Source organism: Dendrobates tinctorius, unplaced genomic scaffold, assembly GCF_039654945.1.
Source record: "Dendrobates tinctorius isolate UK_male_01 unplaced genomic scaffold, ASM3965494v1 ptg000158l, whole genome shotgun sequence".
Taxonomy (NCBI): Eukaryota; Metazoa; Chordata; class Amphibia; order Anura; family Dendrobatidae; genus Dendrobates; species Dendrobates tinctorius.
In genome coordinates this window covers 11,839,234-11,866,133 of record NW_027361825.1, presented here as the reverse complement: position 1 = coordinate 11,866,133, position 26,900 = coordinate 11,839,234, and the positions used below count along the sequence as shown (strand labels likewise).

General features: G+C 46.4%; 1 protein-coding gene and 1 long non-coding RNA gene across 3 annotated transcripts in view; one reads left to right on the top strand and one right to left on the bottom strand.

The window, feature by feature from the left end:
* The window catches only part of LOC141051851 (neural proliferation differentiation and control protein 1-like), a 25,259-nt gene extending 9,716 nt beyond the window's left edge, over positions 1-15,543 (bottom strand). Inside the window, exon 1 of one of the 2 annotated variants that reach the window (XM_073548942.1) lies at positions 15,061-15,543. In XM_073548942.1, coding sequence (XP_073405043.1) covers positions 15,061-15,109 — 49 coding nt within the window. In that variant the 5' untranslated portion in view covers positions 15,110-15,543. The remainder of the gene's footprint in view (positions 1-15,060) is intronic. The other variant, XM_073548941.1, reaches the window with a different exon arrangement.
* On the top strand, positions 14,935-26,900 carry LOC141051852 (uncharacterized). Its single transcript, XR_012220705.1, has 5 exons — positions 14,935-15,002; positions 26,193-26,284; positions 26,356-26,428; positions 26,500-26,604; positions 26,689-26,900. It is a non-coding gene; the product is annotated as an uncharacterized lncRNA (long non-coding RNA).

The following is a 26,900-nucleotide window of genomic DNA, read 5'->3' as shown; positions in this document are numbered from 1 at the left end:
GGTCATAGTGGGATCCTGGAGCTGGGCAGTCCCGAACTTACCAGGTGACACCTCCAGCTCAGGGCTCGGTGGGGTCTCCTCAACTTCTCCTGCCAATTCTTCTAGGGGAAACCTATTGGGGCTACACTCTGTCCCTATGTTGGCGACCCCTGTGGCAGGTATCCCTGACTCGGGATCTTCGGGTTCTGAGCCTGGAATACTATTTACCCTGAGAGGGCTAACCCTGGTCTCCCAGAGGCACCAGAACAGGGAAAAATCTCTTCCCAATACAGTCCCATAATGAAGAGTCTTTATCACTCCCACGTTTTATCTCCCTAGTTAGGGTGGAGAATGTGACCTCCGCAATCGGGTACTCTCGGAGGTCCCCATGTATGCACACTACCCCCACCTTCTGTCCATTAGGAATGTCCCTAGCAACCAGGGACTCGTGTACCAAGGTCATCAAGCTCCCTGAGTCCAAAAGAGCGTCTGTCTGGTACCCAATAACGAGTACCTCGCACAGCTGAGGTTAGGTACCAGCAGGGTCTGTAGTTTTCAGTGCAGACTGGCTGGGCATACATAGATACACGGCAAGCATACTTGCAGTCCATGGGTTCGGTTGTTAGGGGGCAGTTGGCAACGACATGTCCAGGCTCTTGGCATCACCAACACTTAACAACTGTGGCACAAGGGAACCTTGGGGCCAATTTAGGAGACACGGGTCTGTTATCACTTTCTTTCCGAGATATCCCCTTGGTACAGGCACGATCCGTATTGGCCCTGGTAGAGGGTCGGGGACTTTTCCTATTCTCCTGAGCTAGGGGGGGCCTTACGTGAAGGCCGCAGTGGAGCATTGTCCCATATAAAATCCTGAGTGGCTGTATACCGCTCTATCAGTCCTATTACCTGGTCCAGAGTGAACGGGTCTCCTTGCCCCACCCAACACTGTATGGCTGCTGGCAGGGCCCTCACCAGCCGGTCGACCACATCCTCTCTACCATCTGGAAAGGGGTTAAGGTCTCAGGCTGGAGCCATTTTTTAACCAGTTGCAGTAAGTCACATACGTGAGACCGGGCAGGGCGAGACTCTGAAAAAGACCACTGGAACACCCGTTGGGCCCACATGTATGTATTAACCACCAGTCTGGCAAGGATCTCACCTTTCAGCTTCCCATAGTCCAGGGCACCGTCGCGACTGAGGTCCAGGCAGGCCTTCTGTGCATCTCCCGTCAGAAAGGGGGGCCACCACTTCAGCCCACTGGGTCACCGGCAAGCTCTCCCACTCCGAAGTGCGCCATCTTCCTCATTGCTGACCGAACTCTGTCCCCGGCCTCCAACCGGTAAGGGATCACTGGGGTGGGTGACTCTCGTAGAACCGCGATCTGCTGCAACAACAGATTATTTGCCTGCTGCCATTGGTTCTGCTCCTGCTGCCGTTGCTGCAGCTCCTGCTGCCATAGATGCTGCTCCTGCTGCTTTTTTTTGCTGCTCTTGCTACCTTTGCTCATGTTGTTCCTGCTGGAGCTGCAGCAGCTGCTGCTGCTTGAGGGTCTGCTGCTTGAGAGTCAACTGCTTAAGTATTTCCTCCATCTTTTTAGCCAGCTTGAGCTGCAGTGTTGCAAGCTTAATAAATGACATGCAACATGCTTTGGGGTATGCCTCAGTTCACACTGCTCTGCATTCTCCAACCATATGTAATGCAGCAGTGTCTCCGTTGCTGTGCAGTGATGAGGCAGTGACCCAAGCAAGTTCAAAACAAAACGTGTTTAATGTCCAAAAACTCACACAGTGCACAGCACGCTGTATCCTCTGGATCGCAGCCGGGAAAACAATAGACAGTCCAGAACCGCTTGCCGTGAGCGACCACATTGCAGTGTACGCAGGGGTGCCAGACCTTTTGGCTCTGCTTGGCCCTGTGTTGCCTCACATAGGTAGTGTTCTGCAGACCAAAAGCTCTGTCTGCTTGCAAGACCAAAACTGACACACCCAAACTCTTCCTGCAGGGTTTTTTTCTACTTCACTCCACTCTGTGGCCATGGGCCACTTCTAAGATCTGGGCTGGACGAAACGGACAGGACCCCACTACCTTCCTGCAGTCCGTTTCAAAAATAAAAACCCATACAGAGTTTCACTGAACAAGCTCCTTGGTCAAAAATAACTTGACCAGGTTCAAACTTACTTTTATTCTGACTTGCGACTCACAAGCACACTGCTGTAACCACAAGGCACTCCAGTGAATCTAATACGCTTCTGAGCGCATCCTGGGGGACACATAGCGACCCTCAAATATGATTCCGGTCACTGCCTCACACCCTTCACAGGTTTTCTATGGGGTTGAGATCTGGAGACTGGCTAGGCCACTCCAGGACCTTCATATGCTTCTTACGAAGCCATGCCTTCATTGCCCTGGTGGTGTGCTTGAGATAATTATCAAATTGAAAGACCCATCCACATTTCATCTTCAATGCCCTTGCAGATGGAAGGAGGTTTGCACTCAAAATCTCACAATACATGGCCCCATTCTTTCTTTCATGTACACGGATCAGTCGTCCTGGTCCCTTTGCAGAGAAACTGCCCCAAAGCATGATGCTGCCACCCCCATGCTTCACAGTAGGTATGGTGTTCTTTGGATGCAACTCAGCATTCTGTCTCCTCCAAACATGACGAGATTTGTTTCTACCAAACAGTTCTACTTTGGTTTCATCTGACCATATGACATTCTTCCAATACTCTTCTGGATAATCCAAATGCTCTCAAGCAAACTTCAGACTGGCCCGGACATGTACTAGCTTAAGCATGGGGACATATCTGGCACTGCAAGATCTGAGTCCCTGGCGGCGTAGTGTGTTACTGATGGTAGCCTTTGCTATAGACCTTCTTTTTTCTCTTTTCCTTGCTTATGCGTCCTTCACATTGTTTAATAAAATGGTCAGCCTTACCACAATAAAGGCATAGCCCCTCAGAGAACCTTCTCTGTTATGAATGGGTCACCGAGGAGGAAAACTAAACAAGCTAAGTCACAGAAAACCAGAGGTTGGAAACTATGCAGATTGCAGACCCTTGATCCTAACCACACAACTAGCAGCAGCCGTGGAGCGTTCCTACGATGAATCTAGACACCTCGTCACAGCCGGAGGACTAAATAAGCCTAAAGCAAGAAAAGGGAAAAACTAACTGCCCCAGAGCAGACCCCAAAGGAATAGACAGCCCCCACACATGTATTGACAGTGAAACAAGATGAAAACACAAACACAGTCAGGAAAATAGACTGAGCAAACAATGGGGCCCAAACTAACTAGAAAGGAAAGACACTGTCTGCAATCTGCCCAAAAAACCCTACAAAAATAATGTCCAACACTTCTGATAACAAAATTAACCCTGAAGTCACAAGACTTCTCCCACTATATCAGCACTCTGAAATATTCTGAGACAGAGCAAAAAAGAGGCCAATCTAATAAGGGACAAAAAGCAAATTGGCAAATACAGATAAATATGAGTGGAAATTCAGCATAGCCCCAGCCGGGGCTGGCTGACCACACAAAAAACTGAATAGACCAACAAAATCAAGTGTGAACATTAGCAGAAACACTTAGCTTGAGACGACTGGAACAGAGCTGAAAACCAAGACCTGAAAAGCCAGAAGGAATCACCAGCATAGGGCGTTGGCTGTCTTAAATCCAGTCTGAGATCCAATCATTATCCTCCTCATCAGGTGGCAGATCTCTACTAATTAAATCAACCTCACTAACTCCTGTTACCACCAGAGGGAGCCCAGAAGGAGAACTCACAACTGGTAGACCCGAAAATGAGCTCACAATACTTCTCTCCCTTTCCTGAGAACGAGAGGACATCGCCCCAAGTTGCATCGTTTCCCCACAGTCAACAGGGCTCTCCTGAGAAACTGGGTCCAGCAAAATAGCCAGCATGAGGAGAAGGTTTCTATCTCTCAAACTTCTATCCACCCTGATTGCTAACTGCAAAGCAGCTTCCAGCATAGCAGGTGCAGGATATACAATGAGTAAATCTTTAACCCTTGTCATTCAAACCTGCTAAAAACTGACTCTTGAGTGCTGAATCATTCCAGCTGACTTCTGCAGAAGATTGTCTGAACTGGGTACAATATCTCTCAGCATCGCCAGAACCATGTTTCAGCTGTCTGAGTTCTGCCTCTGCTGTAGTGACCCGATCAGGATCGTCATATAATACCCCCCATAGCAGAAAAAAAAAAGGTTCAACTGACATCAAACAAGGGTCATTCAGGCGCAATGAAAATGCTCAAACTTGCGGCTCACCTCGCAATAATGACATAATCCCCACACGCTGTAATTCAGCCCCTGAAGACCTGAGTCTAAGCCGAAAATAAAGTAGACCTGCATTTTTAAATGAAAACAAAATCCTGCCGTTTACCAGAAAAACACTCAGGTAAACCCACCTTAGGTCCTTCAGAGCGGACTCCATTGCAATTACTCATGTGCTGTTGGAAGCTGGCAACTTCCAATGTTAACCCTTGCAGGCGTTGAGCAAGATCTTGAACACTGTTCATATTGCAGAAATCCAGGAGGGTTTTTTTTTTGGGCTGGACAACTGTTATGGATCTGCAACACAGGACTAGGGTAGAAGGGGGAAAACTGACCCTGCACTATGTCTAGGCTGATACCCTACGATGGAGTTGGCAACCCATTCCTTGCGAATAGACCCACCGAAGATCCTAGGTTAATCTCAAGCGAAGACCTATAGATGGGGGAAGGGGGTCCCTGAAAGATCTAAGGACTGGGCACAAAAACGGGTGACCTCCTAATAGATACCACAGAGAAGGCTGCAGAAACCAACAGAATACAGAAACAAAGACTAGCGGAACCAGAGGTCCCAGCACTGCACAAGTTACACACACAGAAAGCAAAGCACCAAGCCAGAACTCAAGCGGATTAACACTGTTGTCCAGCAAGGACTGGAGGCAGGTGCTGGGCAATAAAGAGTGATACAATCACCTGACCCAAGACAAACCCAGCATCAGAGGAAAAAGACCAGCAGCCAGAACACCACAAGAAAATGGTGGATAGTCACAAACTAAACAGTTTTGTTAGACAGCGATAATCCAAGTTGTCATCATTCATTAATATAGGAAATGGTCCTTCCTATTCAGAATTTATTAAAAGCAGATTAGGGACATAAATAGATATTTTATACAATTATTTCTATTATCACCCAGCTCATTTTAAAAATAATAATAGTTAAGTTTTATGGCTTGTTAGTGAGGCATTAAATCTGTATCTCTATTTTGATATATAGAACTATTGCTAAAGCAAATGTGCTTGGATGAGGTGTTATCTGACCATGCTCGTGGCTGTTTGACAGCTGCAACACATGCAGGGATTCCCTGTTTGTTAGCCAATCCCTATATGTGTTGTGGCTGTCGAACAACCGTGAGACATGCAGCCGCGGGGACTCAAAAACATTTTCGAAGTCACTCGGTTAGCACCTAAGCATGGCGGATAACACCGTATCCGAGCACGTCCGCTTATCACTATATGGAACATATAACACCAGGGGCTGACACTCAAGATTCCTGCTGTGGATGTGCAACCAGATCGTTATGAAAATTAGCCCAAATGCAATTGAATGGAGCTATTATTGTCTGATGGGTGTCTCAATATGGAAACTGCTGCTGGTACCAACTGTGAGGCAGCGACCGGAGTCATATGTGAGGGTCGCTATGTGTCCCCCAGAATGCGCTCAGAAGCGTATTAGATCTTTTGGAGTGCCCTGTCATCACAGCAGTGTGCCTGTGACTCACAGGGCAGAATAAAAGTGAGTTTGAGCCTGGCCAAGTTATTTGGACCAAGGAGTTTATTTAGGAAAACCCGGTATGGGCTTTTATTTTTTAAACGGACTGCAGAAAGGTAGTGGGGACCGGTCAGTTTCCTCCAGCCCAGGTCTTATAAGTGGCCTATGGCCACAGATTGGAGAAAGGAAAAAAAAAACCCTGCAGAAAGGGTTTTGGGTGAGTCGGTTCTGACTTACACAGACACAGAGCAGTGGTCTACAGAGCGTTTTCTGTGTGAGGCAACACGGGGCCAAACTGAGCCAAGAGGTCTGGCACCCCTTTCTTACCCGGGCAGCACGGTCGCTCATGGCAACTGGCCACGGACTGTTTTGTTGCTTCCTGGCTGCGATCCAGAGGATACAGCGTGTTGTGCACTGTGAGTGTTTTTTGTGGACATTGAACACATTTTTTTGTTTGAACTTGCTGAGTCACTGCCTCATCTCTGCAGAGCATGGACGCCGCTGCTTTACACTTGGCTGGAGAATGCGGGCAGTGTGAACTGAGGCATACCTAAAGCGTGCTGCATGTCGTATATTAGACCTGGAATGCTGCAGCTTAAGTCGACTGATAAGATTGAGGAAATACTGAGACAGTTGGCTGCCTCACAGGTGCAACAGCAGAAGCTGCAAGAGGAGCAGCAACAGACCAACAATTTAATTCTGCAGCAGATTGCGGCTCTGCAAGAGGCAGGTTCCCCAGCCACCACATACAGATCGGAAGCCCGGTACAAGGTCCGCTCAGCGCTGAGGAAGAAAGCATCTGAGGATGACATGGAGGCTTTTCTCACCATTTTTGAATGCACTGCAGAACGGGAGAACTTGCTGGTGGCTCAGTGGGCTGAGGTGGTGTCAAACTACTTGACAGGAGATGCACAAAAGGCCTATCTGGACCTCAGTCGGGACGATGCCCAGGACTATGGCTATGGGAAGCTAAAAGGTGAGATCCTTGCCCGACTGGGGGTTAATACATATGTGCGGGCCCAACGGGTGTTCCAGTGGTCCATTTCTGAGACTTTCTTGAGCCTGCCCAGTCTCAAGCCTATGACTTACTGCAACTGGTTGAAAAATGGCTACAGCCTGAGACTTTAACCCCGATCCAGAGGGTGGTGGTCGACCGGCTGGTGAGGGCCCTGCCTGCCGCCATACAACATTGGGTGGGGCAAGGGGACCCGGGCACTCTGGACCAGGTGGTAGGACTGGTTGAGCGGTATACGGCCACTCAAGACTTTATACGGGACACTGCCCCACTTCGGCTGTCACGTAAGGCCCCGTCAGCTCAGGAGCCTGGGAAAAGCCTACAACCCGCCACCAAGGCCAATACGGATCGTGCCCGTACTGAGGGGAAATCTTGGAAGGAGAGTGTCAACCGCCCCATGTCCCCTAGCGTAGCCCCAAGGTTCCCTCGGGCCCCAGTCCTTAAGTGTTGGCGGTGCCAAGAGCCTGGACATGATTGCTAACTGCCCCCTAACAACTGAACCCATGGACTGCGGGTATACCCGCCGTGTATCTATGTATGCCCAGCCAGTCTGCACTGCCACTACAGACCCTGCCGGTACCGAATCTCAGCGGTGCGAGGTACTCGTCAATGGGTAAAAAGACGGATGCTCTCTTGGACTCAGGGAGTGTGGTGACCCTGATACACGGGTCAATGGTTGCTGGGGATAGACCTAATGGACGGAAGGTGGGGGTAGTGTGCATACATGGGGACCTCCGTGAGTACCCGACTGAGGAGGTCATGTTCTCCACCCCGTGTGGGGAGATAAAACATGTGGTGGGAGTGATAAAGACTCTTCCGTATGGGACTGTATTAGGAAGAGACTTTCCATTGTTCTGGTCCCTATGGGAGACCAGGGTTAACCCTCTCAGGGTAAAAAGTATTCCGGGCGCTGAACCTGAAGATCCCGAGTCAGGGATTCCTGCCATAGGGGTTACCAATATAGGGACAGAGTGTAACCCCGATAGGTTTCCCCTAGAGATATTGGCAGGAGAAGTTGCGAACTCACCGATTCCTGAGCTGGAGGTGTCACCTGGTAAGTTCGGGACTGCCCATCTCCAGGACCCCACTTTGACCAGGGAAAGAGTAATCGTGGTAAATGGGGTGGCGCAACAACCTGGTGCAGAGAAGGAGTTTCCCCGGATGGAGATCAGCCAAGAGTTACTGTACAGGGTTGATAAAATCAGGGATGAGGTGGTAGAACAGCTGATGGTGCCTCAACCCTGTCATCGAGAGGTGCTCAATCACATGCTGGGAGGGCATTTGGGGGTCAAAAAGATTCTAGAGCGCATATTGCAACGGTTTTTCTGGCCTGGGGTCTATGTGGAGGTCAAAAGGTTTTGCGACACATGTCCGGAATGCCAACTATCCTCACCCACCACAATCTACCGGAGTCCTTTGGTGCCTCTGCCCATTATAGAGGTACCTTTTGAGCGGATTGCGATGGATCTGGTAGGACCATTAGTAAAGTCCGCCCGGGGCCATCAGCACATATTAGTAGTCGTAGATTACGCCACCCGGTACCCAGAGGCGATACCACTCCACCAAACCGGCTAAACTAATAGCCCGTGAACTGTTGGCCAAGTTCTGTCACTTAGAGCTACCCAAGGAAATCCTTACCGCTCAAGGTACTCCATTTATGTCTAAGGTGACCAAGGAGCTGTGTAAGCTACTCCAAATCAAACAGCTACGCACATCGGTCTACCATCCACAAACCGACGGGTTGGTGGAGAGCTTTAATAAGACCCTCAAAGCCATGCTAAAAAAGGTAATCGCCAAGGATGGGAGGGATTGGGAAATGTTACTGCTCTATCTAATGTTCGCCATTCGCGAGGAACCGCAGGCGTCAACAGGGTTCGCCCCGTTTGAGCAATTGTATGGCAGGCACCCATGAGGATTGCTAGATGTAGCCAAAGAGATGTGGGATCAGGAGCCCACTCCCCATAAGAGTGTCATTGAGTATGTGACAAAAATGCAGGATCGGATTGCCATCGTGCGGCCCATTGTAAAGGAGCATCTGTTGGATGCCCAGGCCGCTCAGAGCCGCACGTATAATAAAAGGGCCATGGTCAGGGCCTTTAAAGAAGGAGACTGGGTGTTGTACTAGTACCCACCCCAGAGAGTAAACTCAAGGCCAAGTGGCAAGGGCCTTATGAGATACGAGGTAAAGTGAGGGAAGTGAATTATAAGGTGTACCAACCTGGGAAAAGGAAACCCGAGCAGCTGTACCACGTAAACCTGCTAAAGGCCTGGAAGGACCGAGAATGTTTGTTTACAGAGGCGATGCTGGACATGGCTGGGTGTGAGGTAAAAGTAAATGATGCTCTCACAAAACAGCAGTGACGGGAGGCTCGAGCTTTAGTGCAGTAGAATACGGATGTATTCTCAGAGCTGCCGGGACGAACCTCGGTGATACAGCATGACATTATCACCGAGCCCCAGGTTAGGGTACGGATGAAACCATACCGAGTGCCAGGAGGCAAGCGATAGCGGCTGAAGTGAAGCAAAGGCTTCACTTGGGAGTCATTGAAGAGTCCCGGAGTGAGTGGGCTAGCCCCATTGTGCTAATACTGAAACCGGACGGGTCGTTACGCTTCTGTAATGACTTCTAGCCCCATTGTGCTAATACCGAAACCGGACGGGTCGTTACGCTTCTGTAATGACTTCAGGAAGTTAAATGAGGTGTCAAAATTTGACCTCTACCCAATGCCTCGGGTGGACGAGCTAATTGAAAGACTGGGAAAGGCCCATTACTTCACCACGCTCGACCTCTCTAAAGGGTACTGGCAGGTTCCCCTGACAGAATTGGCTAAAGACCGCATTTATCACGCCAGAGGATCTGTTTCACTATGTTGTCTTACCGTTTGGGTTACATGGGGCTCCGGCCACATTCCAGAGGCTGATGGACATAGTATTAGAACCTCATCGGAAATACGCATCGGCCTATTTAGATGACATAGTCATCTTTAGTACCAACTGGGAGACCCACCTGTCCCAGGTACAAGCCGTGTTAGACTCGCTCCAAGTCGTGGGGTTAACAGCAAACCCAAAGAAATGTGCGATAGGGCTCATGGAAGCTCGGTACTTGGGTTGCGTGATTGGTGGCAGGATGATCAAACCCCAAGTAAACAAGATTGAGGCCATCCAAAACTGGCCCAAGCCCTTACGTACTAAGCAGGTGAGGGCATTCCTTGGCATCATTGGTTATTACTGCCGGTTTATACCCAATTTTGCGGGGGAATCAGCACCCCTAATGGACCTCTTAAAATGTAAAAGGACAGTGATGGTCCGATGGAATCTTCAGGCGGAAAAAAGCATTCGAGTCCCTGAAGCCGGCGTTCTGTGGACAGCCAGTCCTCATCAGCCCCGACATCAAAAAGATCTTTATTGTACAAACCGATGCCTCAGAGGTAGGTCTAGGAGCGATGCTGTCGCAAGAGGTGAACGGAGATGAGCATCCAGTCACCTACTTGAGCAGGAAACTGACCCCGGCAGAGAAAAATTATAGCGTAGTGGAGGAGTGCTTGACGATTTAAATGGGCCTTGGAGTCCCTAAGCTATTATTTGCTCGGGCGTAAGTTTCGTTTGGTAACAGACCATTCTCCACCTTGTCTGGATGAGAAACGCAAAAGAGAGGAATGCCCGAGTCACCAGATGGTTCCTGTCCCTGCAAAACTTCAGTTTCTCAGTGGAACATAGGGCGGGGAAGGCACAGGGAAATGCGGATGCCCTGTCACGGGCCCCCTGTATGGTAACAAATGTTCAACCCCACAAGATTGAACAGAGGTGGGGTATGTGAGGCAGCGACCGGAGGGTCGCTATGTGTCCACCAGAATGTGCTCAGAAGTATATTAGATCTGCTGGAGTGCCCTGTCATGACAGCAGTGTGCCTGTGACTCACAGGGCAGAATAAAAGTGAGTTTGAGCCTGGTCAAGTTATTTGGACCAAGGAATTTATTCAGGAAAACCCGGTATGGGCTTTTATTTTTTAAACGGACTGCAGAAAGGTAGTGTGGTCTGGTCCATTTCCTCCAGCCCAGGTCTTATAAGTGGCCTATGGACACAGATTGGAGAAAGGAAAAAAAAACCCTGCAGAAAGGGTTTGGGGTGTGTCAGCTCTGACTTGCACAGACACAGAGCAGTGGTCTGCAGAGCGTTCCCTGTGTGAGGCAACACAGGGCCAAACTGAGCCAAGAGGTCTGGCACCCCTTTCTTACCCGGGCAGCATGGTCGCTCACGGCAACTGGCCACGGATTGTTTTGTTGCTTCCTGGCTGCGATCCAGAAGATACAGCGTATTGTGCACTGTGAGAGTTTTTATTGGACATTAAACACATTTTTTTTGTTTGAACTTGCTGGGTCACTGCCTCATCTCTGCACAGCGCGGACGCCGCTGCTTTACACAACCTATTGCTCAGTACCACCAGCGGAACACCGTCGCACCACACACACACACACACACACACACACACACACACTCTATACGCCGTACGCACTACACACACTCACACACTTATACACTCGCAAACTCAAACACTCACACACTCACACACACTCACACTCACGCAGCCACTTGCGTGGTACCACCAGCGGAACACTGCACCTGCACGAATTCCGCGCAGGCGCAGTTAATCATTCGGCTGATCCCAGCGGCAGATGCGCGACTTGTCTACAGGCAGAAGAAGCCGGTCACATTAAAGGGGTTTTCATAACAGACCTACTTCACCACCCTGATCTCCTCACTAGTCAACAACCCCAAGAAAATTTTCAACACTTTTCACTCCCTCCTCAGGCCAAAAGCACAAGCCCTTATCACAGACGTTTGTGCTGATGACCTGGCCTCCCACTTCACAGAAAAAATAGATAATATTCATCAGGAAATCTGCTCCCAACCACCAAGTGCTGTGACTCCCATCCCTTCCTGCATCTCCCCTGGCTCACTTTCCACATTTGATCCCATGACAGAAGAAGAAGTCTCCAGACTCCTCTCTTCTTCTCTTCTGACCACATGCACTACCGACCCCATTCCCTTACATCTCCTCCAGTCTCTCTCTACAGTTGTCACAACTCACCTAACTGCAATCTTTAATCTCTCCCTCTCCTCGGGCATTATCCCATCCTCCTTCAAACACGCCATCATTACTCCATTACTAAAGAAACCCACTCTCGACCCATCCTGCACAAACAACTACAGACCAGGCTCCAATCTCCCCTTCATCTCTAAACTTTTGGAGCGCCTAGTTTACTCCCGTCTAAATCTGCACGCATCAAAGTGACCAATGACCTCCTGACAGCAAAACATAACGGTGACCACTCTCAGGTCAAGAAGAATGAGCAATCTGCAGCTTTCGACACTGTTGACCACCATCTTCTACTCTCTAGGCTCCAGTCACTAGGCATTAAGGACACTGCTCTCTCCCGGTTCTCTTCCTATCTTTCTGACCGCTCCTTCAGTGTTTTGTTTTCTGGCTCCACGTCATCTCCTCTTTCTCTCGCTGTTGGGGTACCTCAGGGCTCAGTCCTTGGCCCCCTTCTCTTCTCTCTCTACACGGACCCAATTGGACAGACCATCAGCAGATTTGGCTTTCAGTACCATCTTTATGCTGATGACACACAACTATACACATCAATCCCCGACCTTACCCCCGCTGTACTACAGAACGCCAGTGACTGTCTGTCCGCAGTCTCCAACATCATGTCCGCATTCTATATGAAACTCAACCTCTCCAAAACTGAACTTCTTCTGCTCCCGCCGTCTACTTACCTCCCTAAATGACATTTCCCTCTCTGTGGGTGGCACTATAATAACACCCCGGCAGCAGGTGCGCTGTCTGGGTGTTATACTTGACACCAATCTCTCCTTCTCATCCCATATACAATCTCTTGCCCGCTCTTGCCGCTTACACCTAAAGAACATGTCTAGAATCCGCCCTTTTCTCACCATGGAAACAACAAAAACCCTCACTGTAGAATTGATCCACTCCCGCCTGGATTACTGCAACGCTCTATTAATTGGCCTCCCCGTTACTCGACTATCCCCTCTCCAGTCCATACTGAATGCAGCAGCCAGGGTCATCTATCTGGCTAATCGGTACTCGGACGCGTCCGCTCTTCGCCAGTCCTTACACTGGCTGCCCATTCATTATAGTGTTGAGGGAGCTATTCAGGGCGGGCTAAATTAACCCTTCACGGGTGACCAAGTCATTTCCAAATTAATCCACGGGGTGTTGCTAGCAACTGGGAATGACCAGACGGAGATGGGGGTTTCTGTATGGGAGGATCAAGGCAGATCACTTACCCCCTTTATTATGTCACCTTTTTATAGTATTTTGCTTAATTATGCAAAGTACTCAGCTACCAATAGCATCGTCGTGACACATTTACTTTATAAGCCAATAGTATTGCAAGAAAATCGGAATATATCCCTAGTTACGTGACGCAGAGAATAGAACAATAGCACATTCATCAAGGTCTCATATCTTGTACGAGCTGGAACAGTCTGGTTTCATAGCAACCATGAACTTTCATCTAGTTAAGTTACAAAATTTAACGTGTAAACAACAAAATGGCGTCGCAAGCACAAAAATGGAGTCTTTGAGAACAAGATGTCCCGTACATCTAAATACTGTACTTCACAATCCCCCCTAGATAAATTTTGGTAACTAATATTCAGTATCAGAGGTGCTGTCCCAAGCCATAAGCTTGAGGGGTACTGGTCTTCACATGGCTGATGCTGTGTTATCAGTCATGGCTGTTGCGTCTCACCCATCAACAATTTTTGATGACGGTGGTGGAGATCTTTTGAAGGTAGCCATATGCTTGGCTTCAACATTTATCATCAAATAACCTTTTGAGATCGGTGTAGAGAAGAGCAGGGGTGAAGACGCCTTTGGTATCCCATACATCTAAATACTGTACTTCACAATAGGATCCAACTCAAAGTACTTGTTCTCACCCACAAAGCTCTCCACAGTGCAGCACCCCCCTACATCTCTTCCCTCATTTCTGTCTATCGGCCTAACTGACCGCTGCGCTCTGCAAACGACTTTCGACTAACCTCTGCACTAATCTGTACCTCCCACTCCTGACTCCAAGACTTCTCCCGCGCTGCGACAATCCTCTGGAATGCTCTACCCCAAGAAATTAGGACTATCCACAATTTGCATGGTTTTAGGCGCTCCCTCAAAACACATTTGTTCAGAGCAGCCTATCACGTTCACTAATCAAAATCATTCTATGTGTAAGTGTGCATGTGTAGCCCATTCACTATCTCCATCCATCCCTCACTCCCTCAAGATGGCTGGACCATCATTGTAAATACACCATTGTAAATACATGCCTGTACTCTGTATCTCCCCCACCTCATTGTAGACTGTAAGCTCTCACGAGCAGGGTCGCCTTATTTTGCTTTAATTATTGTATTGTTAAAGTTGTTACTTATGACTTGTGTTTTGAAACTGTTAAACTGTGAAGCGCTGTGGAATATGTTGGCGCTATATAAATAAAGATTATTATTATTATTATTTTCCCACGAACGAAAGTTCATTTTAAAAATTGTCTGTGTCTGACCGTGTACGGAGCATGCTACATCTCCTGGGCAGGGGAGGAAGCAAAAGACAATACTGACATTACAGCAAGGGAATCACAGAGGATTAATTTTGTGAGGTAAAATATTTCACTGACTGTTTTTTAACAATATTTTACCTCACAAAATGTATCCTCTGCGATCTCCTGCTGCAATGTCAGTATTGTCTTTTGCTTCCTCCCCTGCCCAGGAGCTGTGGTATGTTCTGTACACGGTCAGACATAGGGGTGAAAGAGACAGAGCACAGGGGGAGACAGCTCAAACGGGACAGCACATGAGGGGAGAACACAGCATAGACAGGAGAGAGATAGCAGTTGCAGTTGCATTTCGAGAGATGTAGTTCATCAAGTCTTGGACTGCAGACCACATTTTCAGTTTCCATGGTGCTTTTCACCGACACACAACCTCAATATCGCCTCTAATGTGACTTCTTTCATCTGAATACTGTCACTCTGCACGTACCAAACAGACGACAATGTACTTTACTTATTAGATTCTGCCTTCGCATGACGTTTTTTGCGTTTCCTTAGCAACAGAATCACAGTCTAAATACAGGAAATGGTTAGTGAGGTCAGAAGTGGCAGTGTCGGAGGGAGCATTGGAGGAGAGGCGATAGCAAACAGGTAATAAAAATGTAAAAAAAAAATCATACAACAAAACCAATATAATTTGCGGGCTTACCTGAGACAGCGACCAGGAGCAGAAAAACATGAAGTACCGCGATCACCATCCTGTCCTTAGACTAACACATGAAGATGACCTCTCGATGATATGGCAGCGTCAATGCACAATACAATGCTACCACTTGAAAGTGCCCCCCCTTACACTAGGCGACCGGCCATACACTTACATGCATATAGGATATCTACAGGTGCATGCAACAGTTGTCTGCAAGACTGCAGCGGGCAGATTTGCATGCACTGTAAGGGTTAATATGCAAATATAGTTGCATAAAGTGAGATGATAATATTTGCAGAAAGATCTTCACACAGTATGTAGTTCTATATGACCGCTGCCGTACGTCGCTGCTACCTGTCAGTCTCTAGCCATGTAACATACTCTTGCGCTGTCTAATTTTATCCCGTGCCTCCCCTCCGTGCCATGCTCTTCCTCTGTGGGTGCCCTGGTCTTTCTGTTCATTTATCCCTGCGCACTGATATTTCTTTATGAATGGAGAGATGCGTGGGAGGGGGCCGTGTGTCTGTGTGCAGAGCCTTGTGTCATCCATGAGACAGGCCAATGGGAGGTGGGATACAGCAGAATGGATGCAGACCTGCAGCCGCTCTGTTGCTCCGCTCATACAAAATCAATTCACTGCTCGTAAAGTGTCTTCTCCTTTTAGGGTATTTAGGTATATATTTTTTACAAGGATTTTGACGCAGATTGATTTTTTTTAAAACATTGATTATGAGTCTAATCCATTTCAAAATACACATAAAAAAACACTTAGGCCGGGCAGGGCAAAGTGGGGCCCTAGGCAAAAGTTTAAATTGGGTCCCCAAATGGTAACATATTGCACATCACACAGAAGCATTTCGGTTGTATTTATATGCGCTGACGTCAGGCCGCTAAATGAGTGTGATTGACAATATTGAAGTCGTTTGACGCTTGTTTCCTGGCCTCTTTCCACCAACTGAGAAAGAATAATGGGAACAGAACAATCATTAATGGTCAATCTGTCCCCATACAGTATCATGTTATCAGCAGCACATCTACAGTTTACACCGGCGATGTGCTGCTGAGAACAATGATTTCTGTACCGGCATAAACAATCCAATCACTCGATGAATAGGCAGCATATTGCTTGTTTAGTATAATACACCCCTCAGTCCTCCATATATTATAATGTGCACCACAGTCCTCCATATTGTAAAATGCACACCCCATAGTCCTCCATATAATATAATGTGCCACAAAGTCCTCCATATAGTATAATACACTCCCCATAGTCCTCCATATAGTATGATACACTCCCTATAGTCCTCCATATAGTATAATACACTCCCTATAGTCCTCCATATAGTATAATACACTCCCTATAATCCTCCATATATTATAATACACTCCTCAGTCCTCCATATAGTATTATACACTTCCCATAGTCCTCCATATAGTATAATACACTCCTCATAGTCCTCCATAAATTAAAATACACTGCTCAGTCCTCCATATAGTATAATACACTCCTCAGTCCTTCATATATTATAATATACTCCTCATAGCCCTCCATATATTAAAATACACTCAGTCCTCCATATAGTACAATACACTACTCAGTCCTCCATATAGTATAATACCCTCCTCATAGTCCTCCAGATATTAAAATACACTGCCACGTCCTCCATATAGTATAATACATGCCTTATTGTGCTCAATTTAGTATAATGCACCACCATAGTAATCCATGTAGTACAATTCACTTCCCATAGTATAATGCACCCCATAGTTTTTGTTAGGGATGGCGGAACGCACTAAATATTAAATAACAGAAAGTGTGTTCGCCGCCCGGGGTCCACCGTGCAGTAGGTGTTAAAACCGCTGCTAGACAATGACAGACACGCTATATGGCGGTATAGCACACATGGGTTATACGTCACCCGATGTGCGCTTGCCGTACTCTGCTGATTCACAAAGTCGCCAAAGGCATGAACATAAATGCCGAGCCTGTTGACCTCACAGGACTCAGCGAAGTGCACGCACGGTATGTGGTCACAGGACTAAGCCCAAGACTCAGGGGGATGTCCGTCTAGACCTACCGTGCGTGCGGCGTCGCTACCGTGGACGCCAACTAGTGCTGCTACAGCAGTGCGGCGACTGACCCAGCCGCAATACAACAGTGCCCAAGAAGGGCACACTGTCGGACGCTAGCACTGTGGAGGGTGCGCCGTGTGGCCAGTAACTTGCCACTGTCTGGCGCTGACTCTATAACTAGATCCCTAAACGCACTCGTAATATCAGAGGGAGGGGAATCTTAATGAGTCATTCGCAGTCCATACATCCATCACCATTCACACAGTAGCAATTAGAGTCTATACTAGCGCATGGCCGAGCGACCATGCGGGCCTTCCAGATCTCTCAGATGGACCAATCAGATTAGGAGAAGGCCCTGAGCACGTGACTCCCGATCTCCAATGGGAGATCGTCTCGTGAGCATTCCCAGTAGCGTGACGAGAGGACTTAGCCTCTGGAGTGGCTTGCTGCAGGACAGCCTGCGCTGCAATTGCTGACCCAGAGGTGGCAGCAACAACCAGTCCTACAGAGCTGGTCTGAGCAGAGCGCCTGGGACGCCGAGATTGCTGTGCAGGCTCCTGAGCGGTCGGTGGAGAATGTGAGACTGCTGGATGCAAAGCTCTGGATTCCCGTTGTGCAGCTGCAGGAACACGATGCCTAACAGTTCTTCATATAGTATAATGTATTCCCCATAGTCATCGATACAGTATAATGCAGGCCACATATAGTATAATGCAGCCCCCACAGAATATAATGCAGCCCCTTTACATAGTATAATGTAGCCCTCCGCATATTGTATAATGCAGCCCCCATAGAATAAAATGTAGCTCCCTCAGAGTATAATGAAGCCCCCCATACAATATAATCTAGACCCCCATAGAATGCAATGTAGTCCCCACATAGAGTATGATGCAATCACCCCTCATAGAATATAATACAGACCCCCATAGAATATAATGTAGCCCCATCAAAGAGTATGAGGCAATCCTCCCTCATAGAAAATAATGTAGCCCCCTCATAAAGTATAATTTTCCCCCTCATAGAGTATGATGCAATCACCCCTCATAGAATATAATAAATATAATACAGCCCCCCATAGATTATATTACAGCCCATCTCCCCATAGAATATAATGTAGCCCCATCAAAGAGTATGATAAAATCCTCTCTCATACAATATAATACAGCCCCCCAAAGTATATAATGTAGCCCCGGATAGAATATAATACTGCCCCCCTATAGAATATAATACAGTCCACCTCCCCATAGAATATAATGTAGCGCCCCATAGAATATAATACAGCCCACCTACCCATAGAATATAATGTATCCCCCCATAGAATATACATAGAATATAATACAGCCCCCCACAGAATATAATGTAGCCCCCACCCCCTCCGAGAATAGCCTCATAGTCCAGTACTCACTGATATATTAAATTAAAAAACACAATCCTCACCTCTCCTTGTGCCCGCTCTGCTCCGGTCTCAGCGGCGGCTCACAGTGGGTGCGCGATGAAGTGACATCATCGCGCACCCGCAGTGTCAGAGGGGAATTAAGGGAGAGGGAGCATCATCTGAAGCTCTCTCCTCTATCATTGCTTTGAACACGGCGGCACTGGTGGCAGACGGCCCTCCCTGACTCAGGGGCCCCATAGGGGCTGCGTGATGTGCCACTATTAGCGGCATGCTACTGGCTGGGGGCCCCTGGGGGAGCGGGGGCCCTAGGCAGCTGCCTAGTCTTCCTGCCGCTAACGCCGGCCCTGAGGCCATGGTCACACTTGCGAGTGTGATGCGAGAAACTCACGCCTCAATACCCAGCACTGCCGCCGGCACTCAGGACCGGAGTGTGCGCCTGCATGTATTTCTATGCAGCTGAATGCTCCGGTCACAGTGTATTGAGATGCGAGACTCGAGCGAGTTTTTTGCAAGTGTGACCCCGGCCTTAAAAATACTTTTTGATGTGAATTTTAATGTGAATGTGGCCCGTTTTCCTGCTAAGGCCAGGCTCACACTTGCGCGAAACTCAGGACCGGAGTATGTTGCTGCATGTATTTCTATGCAGCTGAGCGCTCCGGTCCGAGTGCTGGCGTCAGTGCCAGGTATTGAGACGCGAGACTCGTGCGAGTTTCTCGCAAGTGTAACCCTGGCCTAAGGGTTCGCTCCCACTTGCAATGAAATCCGATTAAAAATTGGATTGTATTCGGACCCCAATGTTATTCTATCATTGTGTGTCCATCTGAGAGTTAATTTCCAGCTCGGATCGGATCATGGTCGGACTGGAAAAGCATGCTGTGATTGTAATCGGAAATCGGATCGCATCCCGAATTAGAAGTCAATGGGTGCAAGAAAAATATCGCACAGCACTCGGACCATGCGAATGGTGTCCGATTATTACACACCCATGTCCTTTGAAAAGCTGGCAAATTCATGTTCTGCATACAGTAAAATCACAGAGAGACAAGTTAGAATAGAACAGATAGAATAGATAGATATAAAGATGTCAGTGACATATAAAATTAATGCAGTGCTTGTGTAGCTTACTGTACATGTATTTTTTACTTACTAAATTATATTCTGAAAAACATGGCGTGGGAACCCCAAAATTTTATTAACCAGCAGAGGGAAAGCTGAAGGCTGGGGGCCGATGTTTATAGCCTGGGAAGGAAGTAATATCCATGGAGCATCCCAGGCTGTTAATATCAGCTTAGAGCTGTATACTTAGCCTTTCCTGGTTATTAAAATCGGGGAACCCCCCCCAAAAAAAAAAAATGATTTAGGGTCCCCTTATAATTAATAACCAACCTACCTTCTAGATGTAGCAGAGGTAGGCCTGTCGGGGGACAAATGGATTATTATCTTCTCGGCGAACAGGTGAGGAAAATTGTTGTTTGTTATTTTAATTCTATTTCAGGAGACAATGGCGTCACTGGAATGGGCGATGCTGTAAATATAGCTTAATTAAGATTTATTAAAGGAGTCTGTGTCATTCTTTCAATTAAAGGACTTTATTCTGGGTGTCTGTGTTTTTACACAATATGACTATGGGGTTGGCAATGAGGGCATCTTATAGTCGCATCTCCATTACTAACCTCTGGGCTTGATGTCACCTGACAATACAAAGGTGACATCAACCCCCCAACTATCACCCCTCTTGCCACCACATCAGGGCAAGTGGGAAGAGCGAGGCTAAGCGCAAGAATTGGCCCATCTTAAAGATGTGCCTTTACTGGGGCGGCTGAGAGCTGATGTTTTAAGCCTGGTTGGGGGGCAATTTCCATGGCCCCTTCCTAGGCTATTGACATCATCCCACAGCTGTCTGCCTAGCCTTTGCTGGTAATTATTTATAATGGGACTCAACATCATTTTAGGGGGGTCCCCCATTTAAATAGCCATTAAATGCTACGTATACACCTGTGAGTTGATATTAACAGCCTGGGAAGCTCCATAGGTATTACCCCTTTCACAGGCTATAAACATCTGCCCCCATCTTTCAGCTTTCCCTCTACTGATTAAGAAAATTAAGTGGTAGTCCGCCCTTTTTTTTCAGAAATATAATCTTTTAATAATTAAATACATGTACAGTAAGCTGCACACACTGTACTTTTTATATATATCACTGACATGTGTATAACTATCTATTCATATACTGTATGTAATCCATCTATTCTATCCTGTCGGCTCCTGCTGTGATTTTATTGTAAGCGGCTGCTGAATTGCCGGCTTTTTATCTATATATCTAATATATAAAGCTGAAAGTGTGCGTGTATGTATGTGTGTATGTCCGGGATTGGCATCTGCACCGTCGCAGCTACAGCCACAAAATTTTGCACAGTCACACGTCAGGACCCCGAGAGCGTCATAGGCTATGTTGTGAGGCAAAATTTTAACCCCGCGCGTTCCAATTCACCAAAAATTTTTGCCTATTATTCTTATCATTTCTATGGTGGTATCGTCCTTCTGTAAATCTGGAAATAACACAATTTATTACCACGCCAACACAGACCACCCTTTGACACAGACTGCAGTGGGAGCCTAGTATCACAAAGGATAGGATTAGATACACGGCTCAGCAGTCAGTATCACACAGGATAGGATTAGATACACAGCTCAGCAGTCAGTATCACACAGAAGAGGATTAGACACATGGCTCAGCAGTCAGTATCACACAGGATAGGATTAGATACACAGCTGAGCAATCAGTAACACACATGACAGGATTAGGTAAACGGCTCAGCAGTCAGTATCACACAGGATAGGATTAGATACACAGCTTAGCAGTCAGTATCACACAGGATAGGATTAGATACACAGCTCAGCAGTCAGTATCACACAGGATAGAAATAGATACATGGCTCAGCAGACAGTATCACACAGGATATGATTAGATACACAGCTCAGCACACAGTATCACACAGAATAGTATTAGATACACGGCTCAGCAGACAGTATTGCACAGAATAGGATTAGATACACGGCTCTGCAGTCAGTATCACACAGCATAGGATTAGATACATGGCTCAGCATTCAGTATCACACAGGATAGGATTAGATACACGGCTGAGCAATCAGTAACACACATGATAGGATTAGGTACACGGCTCAGCAGTCAGTATCACACAGGATAGGATTAGATACACAGCTCAGCAGGCAGTATCACACAGGATAGGATTAGATACACTGCTCAGCAGTCAGTATCACACAGGATAGGATTAGATACACAGCTCAGCAGTCAGTATCACACAGGATAGGATTAGATACACAGCTCAGCAGTCAGTATCACACAGGATAGGATTAGATACACGGCTCAGCAGACAGTATCACACAGGATATGATTAGATACACAGCTCAGCACACAGTATCACACAGAATAGTATTAGATACACAGTTCAGCAGTCAGTATCACACAGGATAGGAATAGATACACGACTCAGCAGACAGTATCACACAGGATATGATTAGATACACAACTCAGCACATAGTATCACACAGAATAGTATTAGATACACGGCTCAGCAGACAGTATCGCACAGAATAGGATTAGATACACGGCTCTGCAGTCAATATCACACAGCATAGGATTAGATACACGGCTCTGCAGTCAGTATCACACAGCATAGGATTAGATACACAGCTCAGCATTCAGTATCACACAGGATAGGATTAGAAACACGGCTGAGCAATCAGTAACACACAAGATAGGATTAGGTACACAGCTCAGCAGTCAGTATCACACAGGATAGGATTAGATACACTGCTCAGCAGTCAGTATCACACAGGATAGGATTAGATACACGGCTGAGCAGTCAGTAACACACGATAGGATTAGATACACAGCTCAGGAGAAAGTATCACACAGGAGAGGATTAGGTAAACAGCTCAGCAGACATTATCACACAGGATAGGGTTAGATACACAGATACACATGTTCTATCAAAAGGATCTTGAATGAGTTGAAAATAAAATACTATCAATACTTGGGTAATCGTTTAGTTAATTTGTGTTGAAAATCTGTAGTGTTGAATATATGATGTGAAATGTTTTTATGTGCAATATAATCATTATAATTTGTTATAACTAACCACAGTTGGTTATAATGCCCAGGCAACGCCGGGGTCTTCAGCTAGTATCTATATATAGCGATATCTATCTATATACAGTATACAGTTGTGGCCAAAAGTATTGACACCCCTGCAATTCTGTCAGATAATACTCAGTTTCTTCCTGAAAATGATTGCAAACACAAATTCTTTGGTATTATTATCTTCATTTAATTTGTCTTAAATGAAAAAACACAAAAAGAATTGTCCTAAAACCAAATTGGATATAATTCCACACCAAACATAAAAAAGAGGGTGGACAAAAGTATTGGCACTGTTCGAAAAATCATGTGATGCTTCTCTAATTTGTGTAATTAACAGCACCTGTAACTTACCTGTGGCACCTAACAGGTGTTGGCAATAACTAAATCACACTTGCAGCCAGTTGACATGGATTAAAGTTGACTCAACCTCTGTCCTGTGTCCTTGTGTGTACCACATTGAGCATGGAGAAAAGAAAGACCAAAGAACTGTCTGCGGACTTGAGAAACCAAATTGTGAGGAAGCATGAGCAATTTCAAGGCTACAAGTCCATCTCCAAAGACCTGAATGTTCCTGTGTCTGCCGTGCGCAGTGTCATCAAGAAGTTTAAAGCCCATGGCACTGTGGCTAACCTCCTTAGATTTGGACAAAAAAGAAAAATTGACAAGAGATTTCAACGCAAGATTGTGCGGATGTTGGATAAAGAACCTCGACTAACATCCAAACAAGTTCAAGCTGCCCTGCAGTCCGAGGGTACAACAGTGTCAACCCGTACTATCCGTCGGCGTCTGAATGAAAAGGGACTGTATGGTAGGAGACCCAGGAAGACCCCGCTTCTTACCCCGAGACATAAAAATGCCAGGCTGGAGTTTGCCAAAACTTACCTGAAAAAGCTTAAAACGTTTTGGAAGAATGTGCTCTGGTCAGATGAGACAAAAGTAGAGCTTTTTGGGCAAAGGCATCAACATCGAGTTTACAGGAGAAAAAAAGAGGCATTCAAAGAAAAAAACACGGTCCCTACAGTCAAACATGGCGGAGGTTCCCTGATGTTGTGGGGTTGCTTTGCTGCCTCTGGCACTGGACTGCTTAACTGTGTGCATGGCATTATGAAGTCTGAAGACTACCAACAAATTTTGCAGCATAATGTAGGGCCCAGTGTGAGAAAGCTGGGTCTCCCTCAGAGGTCATGGGTCTTCCAGCAGGACAATGACCCAAAACACACTTCAAAAAGCACTAGAAAATGGTTTGAGAGAAAGCACTGGAGACTTATAAGGTGGCCAGCAATGAGTCCAGACCTGAATCCCATAGAACACCTGTGGAGAGATCTAAAAATGGCAGTTTGGAGAAGGCACCCTTCAAATATCAGGGACCTGGAGCAGTTTGCCAAAGAATGGTCTAAAATTCCAGCAGAGCATTGTAAGAAACTCATTGATGGTTACCGGAAGCAGTTGGTCGCAGTTATTTTGGCTAAAGGTTGTGCAACCAAGTATTAGGCTGAGGGTGCCAATACTTTTGTCTGGCCCATTTTTGGAGTTTTGTGTGAAATGATCAATGTTTTGCTTTTTGCTTCATTCTCTTTTGTGTTTTTTCATTTAAGACAAATTAAATGAAGATAATAATACCAAAGAATTTGTGTTTGCAATCATTTTCAGGAAGAAACTGAGTATTATCTGACAGAATTGCAGGGGTGTCAATACTTTTGGCCACAACTGTATGTGTGTGTTTTGAAGAATATTTCCTTTGAAGTGCCGGGTATTGAGATGCGAGACTCGTGCGAGTTTCTCACAAGTGTGACCCCAGCCATATGGGTATGGACTTAAGACTAGAAAGGATTTGTATACACGTCACTAATATTAGTGTTTTGAATGATGACCAGAAAAATGCTCACAGAAGCCCCGGGACCAGACGGGTTCAATGGCAGTTTCTTCAAGATTTTAAAGGAACAAATTTCACCTGTATTGAAGGAGTTGTTTAATAAGATATTAGGGGGAGAGCGAGTATCGGCTACCCTTAACACAGCATACATAAAGCTCATCCCTAAAGCAGGAAAGGACCTAGAGGACCCAACTAGTTATAGGCCTATCTCGTTAATCAATCAGGATCTGAAAGTTTTGGCAAAGTTGATGGTTAATAGATTGGCATTGATATTGCCAGAGATTATAGATCTACCCCAGGCGGGATTTGTCAAGGGGAGCTCGGCAGTGACGAACATCAGGAAAGTAATGTTGGCAGTCGACATAGCTAAGGTCTGTTTCACACATCAGTTTTTCACCATCAGTCAAAATCCGCCAAATTTTGAAAATGGCGGATCCGCTTTTCTTGTGGCGGATCCGCCATTTTTTCCCATTGAGATACATTAGTGGCAGATTTTGGCAGATGGTCGTCCGTTACGTCCGCTATTCGGCGGATCCGCCAGATTTCTGGCGGATTCTGTCTGAGCTGGTGAACGGACTTTGCAACGTTTTTTGGCGCCGTCAAAATGGCGGGAGACGGCGCATCCGCCGTCATCCACCATGTGGTAGAATGGGCGCCTATGGGCGGCGGATCCGCCGGGATCCGCTATTTTGCGGAATCCGCCGGTGGATAAGCCATAAGCTGCCATAACCTGCCCAGCTGCAAGACCCCTGGAGCAAGAAGCCTGCCTGCACCTGCCCAGCTGCCCTGCACCAAGCCAGGACGGAGAGGCCTGCCATTGCACCAACAGCCTGCTAGCAAAGCCTGCAATTGTGTGAGTATTAAACTATTTGTGTGTGGCCTGTCTGTGTGTGTCTGGCCTGTCTGTGTGTGTGGCCTGTCTGTGTGTGTGTGGCCTTCATGTTTGTGTGGTCTGCTTTCCTGCACGTATGTTCGTGGCCTCCCAGTATTGCATGTCTGTGTGTGTGTGTATTTTTATTATGCTTTTTTTTCATACTTTAATTGTTTCTCTGTTGCATGTGTACTGAATTTTATTTTCATGGTACTGTAATTTTATTTGCATATTTGCAAGTTTACTGTGAATGTGTTATGTGTATTGTATATGATGTAACTGTGGTATTGTATGTGGTGTGACTGTAGTATGTTTTCTGGATTTTTTTTATTTTTCATTTATTGTGGTATTTAAAATAAAGAGCAGAGTAGCTCCTACTTGTGAAAAAAAAAATTAATAAAAACTTTTTATAAAAATTGTCCGTAGTATTATTTTAAAACCAGGTAAAATTAAGTATGGGTATACGTGCAAAAAAAGGTAAAATTAAGTGTTGGTTTTTGGTATACAAGTGTGGTTATACTCTCAAGTGAGAGATGGGAATTTACACATGCAAACACTTGGGTATACTCTCAGTGAGAGTTTCAGGGAATTACACACATCCAATCACAGTGTGGTTACCCTCTCAGTGAGATTTTCAGGGAATTTACACACATGCAAACACTTGGGTATACTCTCAGTGAGAGTTTCAGGGAATTACACACATTAATACCGATGAGGATTTTTTTTTATGTTTTTAAAATTATCTTTATACTTGCAGATCCATTCAGGAAGAACCCAGTAGGCCGCAGCATACCTGCCAGGCCGCAGCAGAGCCACCAGACCCACATAGGAAAACCTTCAGTTTTTCCAGTAAGTATAAAGGCCTGAAAGCTTTTGCTATCCTTTGTATAGTAGCTTAACAAATGTCTTTATACTTGCAGATCTGATCAGGAAGGACCTGCCAGGCCGCAGCAGAGCCACCAGACCCACATAGGAAAACCTTCAGTTTTCCCAGTAAGTATAAAGGCCTGAAAGCTTTTGTTATCCTTTGTATAGTAGCTTAACAAGTGTCTTTATACTTGCAGATCCGTTCAGGAAGGACCCGCCAGCCACACCGCAGCAGACCCGCAAGCCAGGCCACAGCAATGTCTTCTTCTGAGAGCTCCCCCTCACATCATCAGTGAACTGAGGTAAATAATTTTTTTTTCTTATTTTAATCTTATTTTACTTTTTTTTTTTTTTTAACCCTATATGCATGTATTATGATTTCACAGGAAGCTGAATCTGAGGAGCTTCCAGGAGGAGACATGCAGGGTGGAGAAATGCAAGGAGGGGGAGTGTAAGTTTAGCAGATACAAAAACTCACATACATACATACATACATAATGCTACACCCAACACATTCATCACAGCACACACAATAACTTCGCCTCCATCCAAGCCCCAAATTTTTTTTTTTTTTTACAGTCTTTAGAATCCGGTGCCC